General features: G+C 43.5%; 1 protein-coding gene across 1 annotated transcript in view; it reads right to left on the bottom strand.

Annotated features, from left to right (window-relative positions):
• Positions 1-20,866, bottom strand: part of LOC103272981 (dedicator of cytokinesis protein 5-like) — a 103,471-nt gene that overhangs the window by 35,545 nt on the left and 47,060 nt on the right. Inside the window, exons 5-11 of the mRNA XM_008070452.2 lie at positions 18,603-18,751; positions 15,935-16,070; positions 14,402-14,559; positions 12,594-12,675; positions 9,309-9,438; positions 6,782-6,854; positions 1,905-2,047 (exon numbers count right to left, since the gene is read on the bottom strand). Of these exons, the coding sequence (XP_008068643.1) occupies positions 1,905-2,047; positions 6,782-6,854; positions 9,309-9,438; positions 12,594-12,675; positions 14,402-14,559; positions 15,935-16,070; positions 18,603-18,751 (871 nt within the window). The remainder of the gene's footprint in view (positions 1-1,904; positions 2,048-6,781; positions 6,855-9,308; positions 9,439-12,593; positions 12,676-14,401; positions 14,560-15,934; positions 16,071-18,602; positions 18,752-20,866) is intronic.

Consider the following 20,866-nt stretch of genomic DNA (forward strand, 5'->3'; position numbering starts at 1 on the left):
GCTAGATAATTCACCCTCAAGTTGTTTCTTAGAATGCAAGAGGACTACAGGAATCCACTTTTCACCTGCCAAAGAGGTAAAGATTTTAAAGTATCAGTTCTCAAAGTGAGCGAGAGTGCAGTAGAATGAATACTCTAACACGGTGCTGAGAGCCCACCAGTGGAAATCTACGGCAGGCTACTTGGCAAGATGTCTATCTCCAGGTGTAGGATTGTTCCCATCACTAGACCCAGAAATCCAATTTCTGGGAATTTTCTTGGGGAGGTAGTCTTCAACATAGAAAAAGCTTCATGTACCAACATAGTCATAGCAAAACTATTTAAATGTATCATGGTGGCAAATTAGAAAGTACTTAAGTCATTATCTAGGGGCTTAATTTCCTTAAATCTAAGCAATGAAATATTATTACTATTATTATTTTTGAGTTGGGGGTCTCACTCTGTCACCAGGTTGAAGTGCAGTGGCACATTCACAGCTCACTGCAGCCTCAATGTGCTGGGCTTCCTCCTCAGTTCCCCAGGTATATGGGACTACAGATGCATGCCAGTACACCCAGTTAATTTTTTCATTTTTTTGCAGAGATGAGTTCTTGTGATGTTGCCCAGGCTAGTCTCAAACTCCTAGACTCAAGCAATCCTCCCTCCTCGGCCTCCCGAAATGCTGGGATTATAGGCATAGGTCACTGTGCCTGGCCTAAGTAATGGAATATTATGCAGTCACAAAAAATATTTGTGAAGGATATTATAAACATTAGAAAAGAGCTAGTTTTTTTTGTTAAGCAACAAGAGAGAAAATGCCATTTTTTTCAGCTTTGTTAAAAAGAAGTATATGCATATAGCAACTATTTAGTATAAGGGTTTTCCACTCTAACTGAAATCACATTCTTAGATTGAGAGTTCCAAAAAAACCCAGATAATTATTTGTTTTCAGATTATATTTCATTTAAGACGCAGTTTCAGGGTTCACGACCAGCCTGGGCAACTTGGTGAAACCTCATCTCTACAATTAAAAAAAAAAATTAGCTGGACATGGTGGCGCATGCCTATAGTTCTAGCTACTTGGAAGGCTGAGGCAGAAGGATGGCCTGAGTCCAGCAGATCAAAGCTGAGGTGGCCGTGAGCGTGCCACTGCACTCCAGCCTGGGCGACAGAGTGAGACTCCAACTCAAAAAAAAAAAAGATGCAGTTTCAAATCAGCAGAACTTCTCTTAGTTAAAATCTGTGTCAACAGAACATTATATGGAGGTACTAAAAACAACTAAACATTTTTGCATTCGTTTATATTTATATATATTCATTTATATTATTTTGGTCTCCTTCCTCTCAATTTAAGGAAACATAATGGGATACACTTATCCAGAGAGGAATGCAATTATTCTCAAATCTCTTTTTCTTTATGTGATTACCTAGAGTCAGCATTGAGAATGAAGAAAAAATGAGAAAAGACTCATGGGATAAAAATTTGTCCAGCCTGGGCAACAGAGTGAGACCTTGTCTCTACAAAAACTAAAAAAATTAGCAGGGCTTAATGGTGTGTGCCTGTAGTCCTGGTGACTAGTGGGGCTGAAGTGGAAAGATCACCTGAGCTCAGCAGGTCGAGGCTGCGGTGAGCCATGATGGTGCCACTGCACGCCAGCCTGGGTGACAGAGTGAGATTCCAATTTTTTAAAAAAAATTGCTACACAGAATTTACAAGCCATAACTGGGACCCACTTCTCTGCTGGGTGTATCTCCATGTTCTTCAGTATTAAGTGGCTATGGCAGGAAGCCGAGGAGGGCGGTCCCCCGCAGAGGTTGCTTTGTGTCAGAGAAAGATAGTGGCAGGGCAGGAGTCCAAGGACCCCGCTCTGAACCTCCCCCACCCTCAGCAAAGTCCCCTCCTCGTCAGTGCCCACGGCTGTGTACCTTGCCCCTTGTGATTCACTTCCTTGGCGGCTATCACTTTATTCAAGACTGAAGTGAGCGGCTCATTCTCCCCAATCACATGTGATGTAATCAGGGGTGACATGATGAGCTGTCTCTGGCGGATATAGGTTTCCATCGCGATTCTGGGAAAGACAGAAGAGGGAAGGAAGGAGAGAGAAGAGAGGAAGTTTCTGCAGCACAACTGCAGACGGTGGCGTGTCTTGGGGGAATCATCTGAAATACAGACATTAAAGGCATCGAACCAAAGGGCTTTTTCTATCTTTATTTTTTTACTGGGTGTCTATCTCAAGCATTAAATTCATCTTGGAAATGACTTGAGGCAAAGGGAGGGAACGCCCCCATCCCAAGAATAAACGAAACTGAAGGCCTGATGTTAACAGCTAAAATCAGAGGCAAGGCGTCATGCTTTCCAAGGTGGCAGAGGCTGCTGTGGGAGGGACAGGAGATCCAGCTTCCAGTTCTACTTCTACTTGATAAAGAGCTTGCAAGAGTCTCCCTTAAAGCCTCAGTAGCCTGGTAAGAGATGGGTTTGGAGCACAGGCCTTTGGAAGGTCCAGCTAGCGCCAACCCTCCATGTGGGAGAATAATGTATGTGCAGGGCATCTGGTAGGTGTTCTAAGATTTCTGTGAGATGTCCACCTACATCTAGGATTGCAATGGCATGGTCAAACCAAGCTGAGGCTTGTAAAGGGTGATCAAAGAGCTAAGCATGCCACCACTCTTCGGAAGGCAGAAGTGCTATCAGTAACTGCCTATCAGCCTGGTGCATACAATAGTCTCCAGTCTCCTCTGTCCACTATATGCTGGCCAGCCTTCTCCACGGGGTTCCCTGACAGTAAAACACACTGCAATTTGTAGCTGGCAAATGGAACTCTCATAATCTGAGTTGTTTTTTCAAATGATTCTCTTTAGATGAACTTGCAGAAAAACATGCACAACCACCCTAGTGGAAAACACTGTAAGGTTTTTGAAGTAAGGTTATGGAAGCCCTTGCCATAAATCTTAGGAGTTAAATGCCAGAAGCTGCAATGTGCACAGGGGACACTATGCTGTAGTTGCTGGCTGGACAGTGAGCAGTAATCAAAGCAAGACTAGGTTCGTCAGGGACTCAAACCGTGTATTATTACACAGTGGGGACAATCTCAGGGCTCACTGTCACCCTGAGATTGGCAGCTGAAGGTGAGCTGCTTCAGAAATTAAGCAGGAAGGCACAAAATCAAAGGAAGAAATTACCATGAAGGTGAAAGCAAATACATGTATATTTCAGATAACTTTCATATCCATGAATGCTGCTCCTATTATGTATGTATAACAATAATAAATGATATATACCTACATAATAATAAATCATATCTAATAGAAGCAGCATTGTATTTATCAGAAGGATTATATTACGTTTTGTACATATTTACATTTTATTCAATATACAGTCACGTGCTGCATAACAATGTTTCAGTCAACAAGCCACATGTACAACAGTGATCCCATAAGAGCATAAAAGAGCTGAAAAACTCCGGTCCCCTCGTGACACTGTAGCCATCAAATTGTCACAGTGTAGCATGTTATCTTTTCTATATTTAGATAAATGGAAATATGCAAATCCCACTGTGTTACTACTGTCTACAGTATTCAGTCTAGAAGCAATAGACTATACCTTATAGCCCAAGTGTGTAGTAATCTACACCACCTAATTGTGTAAGTGCACTCTGTGATGTTTGCACAATGAGGATATCGGCGAACGAGGCATTTCTCAGAATGCAGTTAAGTGACGTACAACTGCATTTTATTTACTTAACATATTACATTTTATTTTACGTATTTCTACCTTTAATCAATTAACAAATGAATACTGTATTAAATTCAACATGGTATGTATCTAACATACTTATTTAAATACTTATATGCTATAGAATATATGCATGTGTGAGTATATACTGTGTATATAAGTGTATGTAACAGGAGCAGCATTCATGGATACGAAAGTTATCAATAATTAATACTAGCACTAAGCTGCATAAAATATTTAACACAGCATATTCTTGGAAGTTCCATGTATAGGTGGTGGGATATCAGACAAACACATATGTTAGAAATAATTCATAGCAGCCTCTGGATCAAAGAGGGAAACAGAACTTAGCATAAGCCACTTGGACTCTTATACTTAGAAACTAGTCCAAAGATGCTAGACCTAAATGAAAATATTAGAATTTTTATATTTTAAATAAAATTATACAGCTATTGTGCACATTTGTCTTAGAAAAAAATAGGAAACAGATAAAAAACAGGAGCAAAATCACCAACCGTTATGCCAACAGAAATAATCACTGTTAATTATGGAGTACATTATTTGAAGTAGCTAAATTTAAAAACTTTCAGTGTACTGTAACAACTTATATTACTATAAGTATGTTTCTTTATCCCTGCCCAAACACTGGGTATTATACATATATTTTTGTAATTTAATTTAATTTTATTTTTGAGTTGGAGTCTCACTCTGCCACCCAGGATAGAGTGCAGTGGCATGCTCACAGCCACCCCAGCATCGACCTGCTGGTCTCTGGCGATCCTTCCACCTCAGTCTTCCAAGTAGCCAGAACTACAGGTGCATGCTACCACACCCAGCTAATTTTTGATTTATTGTAGGGATGAGGTCTCGCCAAGTTACCCAGGGGGGTCTCAAACCGGCAGACTCAGGCAATTCACTCGCCTTGGCCTCCCAAAGTGCTGGGATTACAGGCTGAGCCACTGAGTCCCAGCTGATCTTATATATATTCTAAAAACATGTTCAAGTCAAAATTAAGCCTTATTTTTTCCCTTTTTTTTTTTTCCAGGTCCCATACTGGGAAAAAGACCTTATAATTTGCATTTCATTGGTCCTCAGTGAATTTACAATGCCACTTCTCTCTCTGTGTGTATATTTGAAGTATCTAAATTTAAAGACTTTTAGTGTACTGTAACAACCTTTTTAGGTCTTATTAATTTCTATTAATTCTTTATATATTAAGAAAACTCATCCTTTTGCGTATGCACTGCATTTTTTCTATGTATATAATGTATGTATCTGTGTGAAAAATGTATGTACACTTTTTTTTGTATAAGTTGTTTACAATTTGGAGGTGGTTGAACTTATCAACTTTTCTATTTTTGGTTGAATCTTTGGTGTCTTAAAAATGGCTTCCCTCCCATCACTATTATGTAAACCTTCTATTTTCCTGTAACACATTAAGATTTTAGCTCTACGATTATCTGTTCAATCATCTGGAGTTTACATTGGTATAAGTCATGAGACTAGGCTCTAACTTACATTTCTTAAATAGTTAGCTAGTTTTCTCCCCCCAATTTTGTTTTTTGGCATACTTTATCTTTCTCCACAAATTTGCGATATCATTTGTTAAAAAATGATATATTAGCTTTTGGGAGGCTGAGGTGAGTGGATTGCCTGAGCCTGCGGGTTCGAGACCCGCCTGGGCAACTTTGCAAGACCTCATCTCTGCAATAAATCAAAAAATTAGCCAGGCATGGTAGCACGCGCTTGTAGTTCCAGCTACTTGGAAGGCTGAGGTGGAGGGATCGCCGGAGCCCAGCAGGTCGAGTCTGCGGTGGCTGGGAGCGGCCACTGCACTCCAGTCTGGGCGACAGAGTGACACTCCAACTCAAAAAAAAAAAAAATGATATGTTAACTCACACCCTTGGGTCGGTTGCTGGAGCTGTTTGTTCTACTGAACTGTAGTAGCAGCAGTCAGCGAGCCGAGACAATGACCTCTAACTGGCATGACGGCCCCTGGTGGGGGGGGGGGTTCAGTTCCAGTAATGTCCCCAGTCCCTGCTAGGCCACCACCATCTGTGCAGGTGCAAGAGGAGGTTGTGATACTAACATAAGCACTTCCTCAGAGTTACAGGGCCTGAGATTCGCTCCCAGCAGCACCCCCTTAATGGTCCACTGACGGCTCCAGCTCCTGAAACTGGGGGTTCTTAGTAAAGCTCTGTGGGGATTCTTTCCTGCACTCCCAGGTGGACTTTCTCCCCACCCGCAGGAATCCTAACCCATGGGGGTTTGTTAGCCCTTTACTCTCTTATCTCCTAAACACTTGCTACTCATAGTCTGGACAGCATCACCTGGAAGCTTGTTATATGCAGACCTCAGACTTCTTCATCCTAACAAGATCTCTTGGTGATTCATAGTTATGATACAGTTTAAGAAGCCCTGGCAGGGCACAGTGGCTCAAGTCTATAATCCTAGCACTTTGGGAGGCTGAGATGAGGGAACTACCTGAGCCCACAGGTTCGAGAACGGCCTGGATAACTTGTCGAGATGTCGTCTCTACAAGAAATCAACAAACTGGCCAGGCATGGTAGCACACGCCTGTAATTCTGGCTACTTGGAAGGCGGACACAGAAGGATCACCGGAGCCCAGTAGGTCGATGCTGGGGTGGCTGTGAGCGTGCCACTGCACTCTGGCCTTGGTGACAGAGTGAGACTCCAACTCAAAAAAAAAAGCCCTATGCTGTCCACATGATACCTTGTCTTCCATGATACCTGCATATACACTCTCGCATTTCTGACACAAAAATGGCACCATTCTCTAGATTCCAGTGCAGAGAGACATGTGTTCTCTCTATTTCTTTGGTCAGTTCTGCAGTATCAGGAACATTCAGTTTACTCTCTTCCATGAGAGTCCAACAGAAAGCACTTTGAAGAAAGCTTCTGTCCTAGCTCCTATCTGATAATCTGCCAGCTTAGAATCTTTCCTTCCCTAACTGAGAAAATGGTTTCTAGCACCTGTTTTTGTGTTAGCACCCCATTCGAACAGCTAATCCAGGTCTCGAGTCACTGGGATGCGTGCCAAAGTACTTACTGCTGAAAGGGAATAAAATGCTGCTTTTCTTCATCATCCACCTTCCCGTGTATGATATCAGTAATATCCATCACTAGGAAAAAGATAAACTTGATTAAGGAAAGTAATTGCTTCATGCCTCAGTAACTACTACAGAAAAGGACACAGGATCAGCTAACACAAAACACTGGAGGATCAAAGATACCAAGCAGGGATGTTTCTTTTATTTCTTTGCCAATGATGTTTTCCAATGTACCCAGCCCAGCAAAAGAGCAGCTCATGGAATGCTCAGGAAGGGGCTTGGATTTTACTGGCTCGATTCTCCAGATTACTTCCTTTAAAAGCTCTACAAGATCAGCCAGGCGCGGTGGCTCGCACTGGTAATTCCAGCACTTTGGGAGGCCAAGGCGAGAGGGCTGCTTGAGCCCAGGAGTTCGAGTCAAGCCTACGCAAGACCCCATCTCTATTAAAAACTTTTAAAAAAATTAAAAACAAAAAAATAACTCCACAAGATGGTGTTGCTAAATTCTGGAGAAATTTGACACTGGGTTACTTTGGAGTAAGCCTGCATTCAAAGCCATAGAGAGCACGTCGTTTTGGCAGAAGTGTCAGAGGAATTAAAGACGAGGGAAGAAACTTGAGACTTGAAGTGATCAACTCTCTCTTTGACTTGACATCCTCTCACCTGGATTCTACATAAACCGGGAACCAGCAGCACAAAAGAGATCACACAGTGATTTGCTCTTCGACCCAAAAGCAGATCACTTAATGAGGCACTGTTCTAAGCCCACTGCATGTGTTATCTAATTTATACAGATAGTCTTAGCCTCACTTTGAGAGGTGAGGAAACTGAGGCACAGATGAGCTAAAGAACTTGCCCTTGGTCTTTAAGTGGTGAAGCCAAGGTATGAACCCAACAGTGAATACAGAGACGAATTCTACCATCACCATTAGTCACCAAATCCTACCATTAATTCTGTCTAAAGAATTAATAAGTGGGCCACTTCAAAGCTGCTGAAGTTCAGGGCACTCCGCATGAGACTAAGGATTAATTAATTGATTAATTAATAATTGACTAAGCAGGTACACTGTGGTCATAAAACACACATTAAGGGTTCACTCCCCAGATAACCTATAGGAGATGAAAAGAAGGATTATGGCCGGGCTCGGTGGCTCAGCCTGTAATCCCGCACCTTTGGGAGGCTGAGGTGAGTGGATTGCCTGAGCCCGCGGGTTCGAGACCCACCTGGGCAGCGAGACCTCATCTCTACAATAAATCAAAAAATCAGCCGGGCGTGGTAGCGCACGCCTGTAATTCTGGCTACTCGGAAGGCTGAGGCGGAAGGATCGCCGGAGCCCAGCAGGTCCAGGCTGCCGTGGCCGGGAGCGAGCCACTGCCCTACAGCCTGGGTGACAGAGTGAGACTCCAACTCAAAAAAAAAAGAAGGACTATGATATGACACAATTCTCATATAAAAAATAAAAAAAAGGAACGCCTTTCCAAAAGTCACTCAGACAACAAAACAGCATGTGAGGCTTGGGAAATGATGTTTATAAAGCTGTGGACAGCAGGTCACCACAGTCAGCCTAATGTCAGACTGCCGCTCCCTGGAACCCCGCAAAAAGCGGCCCCCTCAAAACGGAGAAATTTTTATTTTACCTTCAAAAATAGGCAGTGACCATCTTCACTATTTTTAAGTGGCACTAAGTGCACTCACATTGCTGTGCAACTATCACCACCATCCATCTCTAGAACTTTCTCATCTTCTCAAACTGAAACTCCGCCCATTAAATAACCACAGTCCATTTCCCCCAGTCCCTAGCAACCCACATTCTACTCTACTTCTATAAATCTGACTTCTCTAGATATCTCATCTAAGTGGAATCATACAATCTGTCTTATTTTACTTAGCATGGCATCCTCAAGGTTGATTCATGAAGTAGCGTGTGTCAGAATTTCCTTTACAAGGCAAGTGATAGTCCATTGTGTGTACAGACCACGTTATTTTCATCCATTCGTGTGTCGATGGATGCCTGGGCTGCCTCCACCTTTTGGCTACTTTTTGTTGTTGTTGTTGGAATCTCACTCCATCACCCAGGCTGGAGTGCAGGGGCACGATCAAGGCCCCCACAGCCTTGAGCTGCCAGGCTCACGTGATCCTTCTGCCTCAGCCTCCCAAGTAGCTGGACCCACAGGTACGTGTCACCATGTCCGGCTACTTTTTTTGATTTATTGTAGAGACGAGGTCTCACCAAGTTGCCCAGGTTGGTCTCGAACCTCTGGGTTCAGGCAAGCCTCTCACCTCGGCCTCCCAATGTACTGAGATTATAGGCATGAGCCATCGTGCCTGGCACCTTTTTGGCTATTGTGAATAATATTGTCATGAACATGGGTGTGCAAATATTCCTCAAGACTTTGATTTTCATTCTTTTGAAGTGGAACTGTTGGATCATTTGACAGTCCCAGGCATAGTTTTTGGAGGAACAGCCATATTGCTTTCCACAGCGGCTGCACCACATTGCATCTGTTCCTGCATCTGTCTTGTACCTGCCACTCCAAAAGGCCTTCGGAGCCCACAGGTGTGCTTCTTGCCTTCCTTCAACTCCATGTGGCCCACGCGGACGATCTGGCACACGAGACTTATGCGGGGCCGGATGAGGTCTGTGCTGCTGAGGTCCTAAAAGGGCAGAGAAAGAGTGAGAGGAGGTTGGACTGGGTTCGTGTGTTCCCTGCATGTCTCTCTGCTTTTCACCTTACAACAAAACACTGGCGCCTATTCCCCAAGGCCAAATACCAGAACAGTCCCACCCTTCCCCATATCTGTCTAAGAACTATTATGGCATCCGAGAAAATTATTTGGTGTTGGTAAAAAAGTACTTTTAAAAAACTCCCTAGCTCCTAGCTCAAAGTTACAAATCAAATCAGAATTCATCTAAAGTCTCTAGTTCATCAAGTCAAGCAAGGTACTGAAGAATCAGGACGTTCGTGGTTGCTGCTGTATCTCCTTCCAGTAGGTATCTCAATGCAGGATGCATTTCAGGGTCAAATGAAATAAAAACCTGTATAACATTGACATTTATCAGGCAGTCACACGAGTCTGTGACATTTCATCTTCAAAACAATTCTAGGAGGCAACTAGAAGATATAATATATAATTCTGTAATGAGCTGGGCTTGGTGGCTCAGCCTGTAATCCCGCACCTTTGGGAGGCTGAGGTGAGTGGATTGCCTGAGCCCGCAGGTTCAAGACCCGCCTGGGCAGCGAGACCTCATCTCTACAATAAAATCAAAAAATCAGCCGGGCGTGGTAGCACATGCCTGTAATTCCGGCTACTCGGAAGGCTGAGGCGGAAGGATCGCCGGAGCCCAGCAGGCGAGGCTGTGGTGGCCGGGAGCAGCCATTGCACTCCAGTCTGGGTGACAGAGTGAGACTCCAACTCAAAAAATATAATAATAATTCTGTAACGAGTCCTCTGATTCATGAGAGGCATCCATGGAGAGCATCTCAGCATATGTTGAATGAGATGTGCCAATGAAATGCCTGTGTTTTTGGGTGGAGGATGGTCTATGCTTGTCTGTATTCTTCAGGATGGGTGAGTAAACCCAGGAACGAGCTCACGTTATCTCATTGAATTTAACATCAAAAATAATTTAATCACATCTCAAAGTGTTTTTATGAAACAGCTGCCCAAAGCCTTTTTACTGAATCAAGAATTACTTTTAAGATAATTATTTCAAACCCATCCCCTGTAATTTAGTTAACGCAGGTCTCCAAGATAGAAATATATATCAGTGATAATGTCTGGATTTCTACTCTTGGTTCTACAAAGCTTCTGCTAATAGAAAAAATAAAGACTACAGGTGACCCGTTGCATAAATTGTGGCATATTGTTGAAACAGTCATCCCCTCTTATCCATGGGGGATACATTCTGAGATCCCCGGTGGATGCCTAAAACCACAGCTAGTAGGAACCCTATACATACTATGTTTCTTCCTACATATACATGTGATAAAGTTGCACCTTGTCATTTAAAGGAAGCACTTTTCGGCTTCCGTCTGGCATATCCAAATTACCAGCATCACTACGTTTGCGTTTGGGGGCCATAAGTAAAATAAGGGTGACTTGAACAGCACTATGATACCGAGACACTCAATCTGATAACTGAGATGGCTCCTAAGTGACTTTTGGGTGGGGAGTGTCTACAGTATGGACCTGCCAGACAAAGCGACAGTTTATGTCCCAGACAGGCGGTGTAAGATTTCATCACGCCCCTCAGAATGGTGCACAACTGAAAACTTACAAGTTATTTCTCAAATTTTCCATTTAATATTTTTGGACCACAGGAAGCAAAACTATGGACAAGTGAAGACCACAGTATTATTAAATAACATATAATCATTTATAAATGAAGTTTCTGAAAAATGTTTAACGACCAAAGTGACGGTCACTGCGTTTCATTTAACCGAAAAAGCTGGACAAGAAATGTACGTTCCTAACGGAAGGAGAAAGGGGATGAATTACAGTAATTCCAACATGGTATTGACTAGGAGATAGACCAGAGTCAATAATGCCTTTTCTAATGTGGTTTTTCTTTTAACGTACAGATGGACTCATAAATGTCTTTTGATGATAGGAAGAAACACACACATCTTAGAGCAGACGGACTATTCTGTGTGGTGAGTGGGCAGCAAGTTTTAAAGACGTGTTCGGGTCGGGCACTGTGGCTCACACCTATAATCCCAGCACTTTGGGAGGCCGAGGCGAGAGGCTTGCCTGAGCCCACGGGTTTGAGACCAGCCTGGACAACTTGGCGAGACCTCATCTCTGCAATAAATCCCCCCCAAAAAATTAGCTGGTCATGGTGGCGTGTGTCTGTAGTTCCAGTTACTTGGAAGACTGAGGCAGAAGGATCGCCTGAGCCCAGCCAGTCGAGGCTGCAGTGGCCATGAGCGTGCCACTGCACTCCAGCCTGGGCGACAGAGTGAGACTCCTACTCAAAACAACAGCAAAAAATATACTTCAGAGTAATTTAAAAAAGAACAAAAAAGAAAGAAAGAAAGAAGTGTTCCAGGATCTTGGCTGCGTGCAGTGGCTCACGCTTGTAATCTCAGTACTTTGGGAGGCTGAGCCAAGAGAACTGCTTGAGCCCAGGAGTTCAATGACTCCCCTTCCTCCAGAGAACTGAGAACTTTTCACATTCTATATAATTTACTCACTGATTTGGTAGTTGTTATGATTGTGTCTTTCCCATCAGAACAAAGCTGTTGGAGAACAGGAATATTTTTTTCTCTTATTTACCTACAGATGCATCTCAAATGTCTACGCCAGTGCCTAGCACCTAACGGGTGTTCAAGAAGTATGTGCTAATAAAAAAATAAAAAATTTTAAAAGTATGTGCTGAATAATCCTCCTGCCAAGAGGACTGTTTTTGTTTCTTTCTTTTTTTTTTGAGTTGGAGTCTCACTCTGTCACTCAGACTGGAGTACGGTGGCACGCTCCTGGCCACCACAGCCTCAACCTGCTGGACTCCAGCGTCCTTCCGCCTCAGCCTTCCAAGTAGGTGGAACTACAGGCGTGCACTACGATGCCCAGCTAATTTTTGGTTTATCGTAGAGATGGGGTTTCGCCAAGTTGCCCAGGTGGGTCTCGAACCCGTAGGCTCAGGCAATCCACTCGCCTTGGCCTCCCAAAGTGCTGGGATGACAGGCTGAGCCACCGAACCTGCCCGCTTTTTCTATTCACCTTTTCATTTTTATGTTTCCATATGCTCATTATGTGAATTTGCTCATGTCATAAACAAGGAAGGCGATGAAACAGAAGATAGGACTTACAGTAAACACCGCTTGAAGGTTATTGAGCTTCTCTATTTCCTTGGGCATCCCATTACTGCCCCAACGAATCAGATAGTTCTCACTGGTGAAGAAAACAAACATATTCTTAATGAGAGGCTAACTGGGGACGGAGGCTGACCTTAGTATACACTTACAAGGGTACAAGGAAGGTCTAGAAATGCTCAGTTCAATTCAACAGGCTGAAGGGAGCTGAGGCGGGAACTGAGACCACACAAAGGGCCACTAATAGGTGTCCCAGCTTTGGAGAAGTGTCCCTGCTGTGGCCCCACAAGGCACACCTCCAACACACGGCTCCAGACAGGCAGAGACACACTAGACCTTCTAAGGTTCTATCATCTGGGGCCTTGCTTCCATTTCAAATTATGTGTATAACAATATCAGCTTTGCTGAATGAAGAATTTAATTTAATTTTATAACAGTCATCCCAAATCCATCCCCTGTAATTCACATGACCACCCCCTGTAATTCACATGACCACATTCAAAATTTTTTTTTTTTAACCGGGCACGGTGGCTCATGCCAACACTTTGGGAGGCTGAGGCAAGAGGATGAGCCCAGTTCGAGACCAGTCTGGGCAACATAGCGAGACCTCATTTTTACTGAAAATAAAACATCAGCCAGGAAGCATGTCTGTAGTCTCAGCTACTAGGGAGGCTGAGGCAGAAGGCCTGCCTGAGCTCTGAAGGTTGAGGCTGAGGTGAACCATGATCATGCCACTACATTCCAGCTTGGGTGACAAAGTAAGACAAAAGGAAAAAAGGGAGGGAGGGAGGGAAGGAGAGAGGGAGGAAGGAAAGAAAAGGAAAAAATAAACAACAGAAGCCGGCTCGGTGGCTCAGCCTGTAATCCCGCGCCTTTGTGAGGCTGAGGTGAGTGGATTGCCTGAGCCCGCGGGTTCGAGACCCACCTGGGCAGCGAGACCTCATCTCTACAATAAATCCAAAAATCAGCCGGGCGTGGTAGCGCATGCCTGTAATTCCGGCTACTCGGAAGTCTGAGGTGGAAGGATGGCCAGAGCCAAGCAGGTCGAGGCTGCGGTGGCCGGGAGTGGCCACTGCACTCCAGTCTGGGCGACAGAGTGAGACTCCAACTCAAAAAAAATAAAAATAAAAATAAAAAAATAAAAAAGATAAACAACAGAATAGTTTCACTCTCCTAAAAATCCCATGCTCCACCGACTCATACCTCTGTCATCCTCTTTATAGTGGGCTTTGTGTGTGTGTTTAAGTCTGAGTCTCACTTTGCTACTCAGGCTGGAGTGCAGTGGCATGGTCACTGCCACCCCATCGTCAACCTGCCGGGCTCCGGCAATCTTTCCACCTCAGCCTTCCAAGTAGCCAGAACCGCAGGCATGTGCTACCATGCTTGGCTAATTTTTTGATTTGTTGTAGAGACGAGGTCTCATCCTGTTGCCCAGGCTGGTCTCAGACCCGCGGGCTCAGACAATCCTCTCACTTTGGCCTCCAAAGTGTTAGGATTAGAGGCTTGAGCCTCCGCACCCCGCCCCTCATAGTGTTTTAAATTCTTTTTTCCCCTGTCTTCATGTCCTGATGAGTTTTACATTAGATCTCCAAATCTCAGAGAATATACAAAACTGTGGCTGCTCTGTTTCAGCAGTGATACATAAAGGTTTGGCAGTCCAAAGAGTTTTACTTTCTACTACCTAGAAATCTTTCCCCTCTTCTCTGTATTCCTTTCTCAAACCTAGCAATAAGACCTCAGGAAGTGGCACATGAAGGCTGGGTATTGCTGCAAGGTCAACAGCAGGTAAGCTGGGTTTCCCCGACCTGATAAAAGTGGACTGGTCTGGGTCATAGAGGGCCATAAACAACTCTGCATCTTCCCCGATGTTGCAGACAAAGTTCTTGAAGTTCACATAGAGGCCATAGGTGTGGATGGCACTGAAGATGGGCTGGCCCCGCAAATCCAGGTTCTGCAGGATTGACTGAACACAGGGGAAGAGAGAAGAGCATCTCGGTTTCAGCAAGTGAAAAATGCTGGCAAAGAATCAGTCTGCAAATGGTGGACAAGCATAATCACCACCCGAGAGGAGACGCGCTTGCTGAGAATCAAGTATGCAAATGGAATGAGCAAAATATGATCATTATTTTGATGACCAACACTGTCCCGTGCAGGACCTTGAACCCAGTCATTCAATAAGTGCAGTCTCAAAGGTTTAACTCATGGTTTTTGCCACTTCAAGAAGTTCTCATCTCACATGATGGCTTCTAGTTGAAGCTTTAAAGCACAGAAACTATGATCCCTTATCCCTCTTTTTTAATGCTGTCTCATGACTGCTTTTACTGGAAACAAAACATTCTATTGACTTCATGCTTGGTCCTGATTTTCCATTGGACTCGGAAACACAAATACCATCATGATTGTTCTAAAGAAGGAGAAACTACAAACTAAAGAAAATAGATGTGAATCTTTAGCTACTGGAATAGAAAGACTAGAAGAAAAAAATAGCCGGGCTCAGTGGCTCAGCCTGTAATCCCAGCACTTTGGGAGGCTGAGGTGAGTGGATTTGCCTGAGCCCGCAGGTTTGATACCAGACCAAGCAACTTGGCAAGACCTCATCTCTACAATAAATCAAAAATTAGCCAGGCGTGGTAGTGCGCGCCTGTAGTTCCAGCTACTTGGAAGGCTGAGGCGGAAGGATCGCCGGAGCCCAGCAGATGGAGGCTACAGTGGCCGGGAGCGTGCCACTGCCCTCCAGTGTGGGTGACAGAGTGAGACTCCAACTCAAAAAAAGAAAAGAAAAGAAAAAAATATACCAAGATGTCATTATGGTTGGGTCTGGGCAGTCATAAGAGAGGGGGCTTTTGACTTTTTCTCTTTCTTTATAATTTTTGTTTAACGTTCACTCATTACCCTCAAAATCTTTCAAACATTTTACCTTTAAGTGGTTTTTTAAAAAATTGTGATATATGTGCCAAATTCAGAATATCACTAATTAAAACATATCCCTCCCACCCAGCTCTCCTTCCCAGAGGCATCTGCTAATTATCAATTTCTTGTCTATCATTGCAGAGTGCATCTATGTATATGCAAGCATAGATGTATATTCTTTTTGGAAATATAAATAATAGTATTTTACATACATTGATCTGCATCTTGTTCTTTTCACTTAATATAAATCCTTGCAATCTTGCCATATCAGAACATACATACCTGTCTTATTATTCTTGCTATGTCTCACTTTTTAAACGAGGACACAATTGATTGTCTAAACATCGCTACCTCTTTTGTCAATGATTAAAAACCAAAACAAAAACAGAAGCTCAGCAATCAGAATCTGCACACTTGAGGAAGTGTACCTTTTCCTCCTGGATCTTTTCTTCAATCCTTTTTGAGGCCACTTCATGGGCCCTGAAGAGGGCAATGGTGCTGGTTTCATCTGGGTTCAAGATGTTCCCATTGTCATCGCGCACGACCAGATCTAACCCAAGCATTCTAGAGAGAAAGAGCGTTCAGCTGGTTCTCCCGACCAGCGACAGATTCTTCGAGGAAGAGCCCTCATCAAAGAACTGGGAAGATCACAGTTAGAAAGGTGGGGTGCTGGACAAGCCAGGTTCAGAAAAACTCATTGGCTCTTCTCATTTCCATGTCTGCCACTTGTCCATATAACAGTGTTTGAAAACTCATGAGATTATGTTAGCCAAACTCATATAAGGATACACGAAGCAACTCAGTCCACAGAACCTCGACAGAAAAGGCAAAACTGGCACTGACTCTGACCAAATTCCTCTGACCAATGCTTCTTTCTGCAGTCTTCTGTTACTTGGCATAGAAACTATGAATGGCCAATGTGCAATTATGTGAGGGCTTGCCTCGATTTCCTTACTTCGTTTAAGACAGTCTTAAAGGAGACCAGTGAAGCAAGTACTGGCTTGCTGCTGTCTTATAACCTATCTCACAGCATGGTTCCAGTGTCATTTAGACAAGGATTTGAATCTTGGCCTTAGTATCTGCTACCACTGCGATGCTGGGTAATTTACTTAACTTTGTAAAGCCCTGGACATATTTCCTACCCTTCGAGGAGTTGTAATGCGTGTAGAGCACCTAATTTACTACCTAGTATAGAGTGAGCTCTCAATCAATCTTAGTTCTTATTGCAGCAACTGGTACAAGCCAACACGTGGCTGTGTTAAACTACAGCTCTGCACGCTGCATAGGAATAATAATGACAACATGGTGGGTACAATCCTTCTCTTCAAGGTTTCTGTGCCTAATGTACACACAGAAATAGAAAAAAGTGTGTTCAGTTCCAAGAAGTTGGGGACTGCGGTAGAAACAGGATACTGCTATCTGAATGCCCAGCATGCGTTCCAGACACCAGCAATTTGAGAGCAAAGCATTCAAACAGTAAGAACACTCATGGATAACAGCGACACGCGCCAAGTCTTTGGGAAGAAGAAAGCAAACACGCCTAATTTCCCTCCTCCCTGTTTTATAGCATCTCCATTAAGTGATTTGATCTGGCAGGTTCCTTCCACAGCAGCCAGACCCACAGGCCACCCAGAATTGTGAGTGATGGTCTTGCTGGCTTCCCAAAGACTGGATCATGGATGCCTTGACAGGGCAGCTTCATTTCCTGAGCTGTTTGTGAGGGTTGGAATGGGAAAGTAGGATGTTAACCTCCTGGGCCAGAGATTGAGGTGGTGGGGGAACCTCCAGGTCAATGTCATCGGGGCAGGACTCCAGGAGACCAAGGCAGCATATTTGCTGTGAGGAGCTGCCTTATCCCACATAGTTGGCCTTATAAAAAGTCCTCTGATACCACATGACTGGCAGTGTAACTGCTGTGGTTATGGTCTTCTGAGTGGCCAAGTAACAAGGGAGGGCACTGTTAACTCTTAATTCTAAGGCAGCATTAGATATGAAGTCAAAAGCTTAGGTTCCAATGTAAGTTTTCTCATTTATTATCTATGCGACTTAAAAGTGAGTCATTTATGCTTACTCAGTCAGCTTCTTTACCCATAAAAAGGAAATAATAACAGCTACCTCGACCCTAGCGCTTAAGGTTATAATCAAGGAATGTATGTGAATTGCATACGGGAAGTAATTCATAAGTGCTGGTTGAATCAGAATCTTGTAGGCTATGTATACTTCACCTATGCCTGAATATAGTTGCCAGAGTTCATGACGTTGGCACGAGTGGGATAATGAGCTGTATTTTAACAGGTCTCAGAGGGATATCCAAGAATCTTGAGGTTGGAGAAGCAGGGTAGGGGGAGGAAAAAGAATCACATATGCACAAGTTGAAGAAATGTGGAAAGCGAAACGAAATGCCAAATGAACCACCAATAAAAACTAGCTGAGGAACCACCTCGGCCTTCTAAAAAGAGCCAGTCAGGAGGCAGGAATCCTAGGCGCCCATAAATTTGAAGGAATTGATTGAATTTTTCATTTTCCAAAATACAGTAGTTTCTAGAACTACATATCTGCCTGGGCTAATCAGAAGAATAATGAAGCGATGAACTCTTCAGAGACGCTTGAAAGCATAACCAACAGGCCATATACATGTGTTACCATTCTGGCAAATCTGATTTTCATACGCTGTAAACAGTGGTCCCAGTTAGGGGAAGAGGGAGAGAGAGAAAGAGTCTGATCTTGATTTAAAATCTACCAGTAGAATAAAAACAGATACAGTCCCAGGTATCTGAAAGTGTCTGTTTCAGATGCTTGGTCACTTGTAGAATGTTTTCTGTTTTGTGTTTTGTTTTTGTTTTTTTTTGGCAGTTGGGCAGCTTCCATCCAAGTCCCATATTTACTGCTTACCTGTCACCTCCATGAAACCAGCGATTCAGCACAGGACCTGGCCACAGAGGATACTGTGAAATCGTTTTCTACAAAACTAAATGTCTTCTACGTCAAAAAGAGCCATGAACATTATCCTTTGGCAACTCTAAGATCAAAAGTCCGTTGTAAAAAGTGCCCTCATCATGGACATGTCTGACATGTTCCAAGTTTTCCCTGGTTTACCTGTTCCCATGATCGATTTTGGCTGTGACTTTCTTCTTGAGCTCTGCCAGTTCATCCTTGGGGAGTGTCCCAGAAAGGATCTGGGACCGCCACTCAATAAGGCTGTACGTCATCTGCTGTAGCTGGCGGAAGAGGGTGACCTTGTTGTTCTAAGATGGGAAAGCGAGGAGGAGGGAAGGGCAAAAAGGAAAGTGTCATGGAGGATGAAAACATCCTTTGGCTGATCCCTTATAAGGTGTTAGTGACTCAGCTAACTGTGTCATACAGCAAGCTGCACACTTTGAGGGATTTAAAAAAATATATTACCAGGGATGGCTTGGTCCTGAGCCATTCCCACTCCCTTTCCTATTACAACTGTAGAAACCGGCAAGCAGTTGTAGGATGCAGGGTTAGTTGTAAATCATAAATACATTAAATTATTCATGTACCCTAAAACTCTGATCATGCCCCCTGCCCCCATTTAAAACCCTCCAGTGAATTTCTCCAGATACAGCGGATCACGTCAGAATGAGTCTGATCTTGACTTAAAATCTCCGCTCTGAAGCACATTGCCAGTTGCGTTCCACACCAGCCTCTACCTCAACAGCTTCCATTCCCTGTCCTAAAAAGCCATGTCCATTTCTCCCCAGTGCCCCAGACCCTCTCGATACGTTACTTCCTCTTTCTCTTCTTCCTCCAGACCTCTCCTGCACCCCTCTCCCGTCTCTTCTTACTCAGGCTGCCAAGTGGCTCATTCTGACTTCTTTGGTCTCAACTTAGAAGTCTCTTCCTGGAAAACCCAACTTCGGGTTGGGCGTCCCTCCTACCATGCCTGGAATTTGTTCCCATCACAGTGCACAGAACCCTGCATTATACTGGCTGGGCTGAGTCTCCTCTTAGGTGTTCAGCCCTTACAGGACATGAAGATTGTTCATTTTTGTGTGCCCAATAGCTGGTACAGAGTAGGTGCTCTAGCAAAATGTACTATAGGAGTGAATTATGAGTGGAGAAATAAAAATAATTTATGAGAGAAGGGATATTGGACAATACAATTATTATTATTATTATATATTTTTTGAGTCAGGTTCTCACTCTGTCACCCAGGCTGGAGTACAGTGGCACGATCACAACTCACTGCATCCTCAACCTCCTGGGCTCAGGCAAACCTTTTGCCTCAGCCTCCCAAGTAGCTGGGACTACAGGTACACATCACCATGCCTGGCTAATTAAAAAAAAATTTTTTTAGAGGCAAGGTCTCACTATGTTGCCCAGGCTGGACTCGAACAATCCTCCTGGTTCAGCCTTTCAAAGTGCTGGGTTTATAGGTGTAAGCCAATATGCCTGGCCTAAAATATTATGCTAAAACCCCTGTTTCTCCAGAAAACTGTGAGAGCATTCAGACACTAAACTATTATTTTGGGCATCGCTAGTAACTTACAGTAACTGAACTAAATTAACTTACAATCAGTTAATCATTTGTGCCTTAATCCTTTTGAGAGTCAAGGGCTTGATGTCTGAGCCACCATGATCCTGGTTCTATCTAAATGATTGACTGTCTTGTTACAATTTTTTTTAAAAATCAATGAGCATCTACTGTGTGCTGGAAGTAAAGTCCTGCCCCCAAGGATCTAACATTCTAGAAAAGGAAAGACTGCAATAAATAAGCAAATGTATATTCTATTCAATACACGCAAATAGAATGGTCAGAAAAATCTGCTCTGTGTTTCACTTTTGAGAGATGTTAGCTCAACGAAAACCTGTACAATTCCACTCGCTCCATATATACTAAGAATCCACTTCTTCCTTATTTATGTGTGAAAGTTATGATATGGTTATATAAGCCATATGCTTCTGAATCTGTAGGAAAACATTCTTATCATCTGCTTTAAAAACAATGCAGGCACACACGCAAAATTTCTGATGGCTCTTCAACATGTGCTCGAGCTGTGTTCTTCTATGACAATCCAGGGACACAGATTCGTAGGCCAGGTATCAACTAGAAAGAGGGGTAAAACATTTAAGACACTCCTAAGCAAAGAATCCACAAGACGGGAAGAGCCCTCAGTGTAGAAGTGGGGGGTATTGGGAGACAAAAATGAGGTTAACAGAGTGTAATAGTTCAAAGTTCTCGGAGGACACAAAGGAAAGAGATGAAGAAGCCATTGATCTGTGATTGCAATATGCTCTGTTGATCTTAAAAATACAGAAAGGCCTGTTTAAAGTTGTGAAACTACCTACATTTTGTGCTTTTAGCACTTTCTGAATCGCCTTTTCTTCATCAATCG

The sequence above is a fragment of the Carlito syrichta genome, unplaced genomic scaffold (assembly GCF_000164805.1).
Source record: "Carlito syrichta isolate Samal-C Ts95f unplaced genomic scaffold, Tarsius_syrichta-2.0.1 Scaffold313429, whole genome shotgun sequence".
NCBI lineage: Eukaryota > Metazoa > Chordata > Mammalia > Primates > Tarsiidae > Carlito > Carlito syrichta.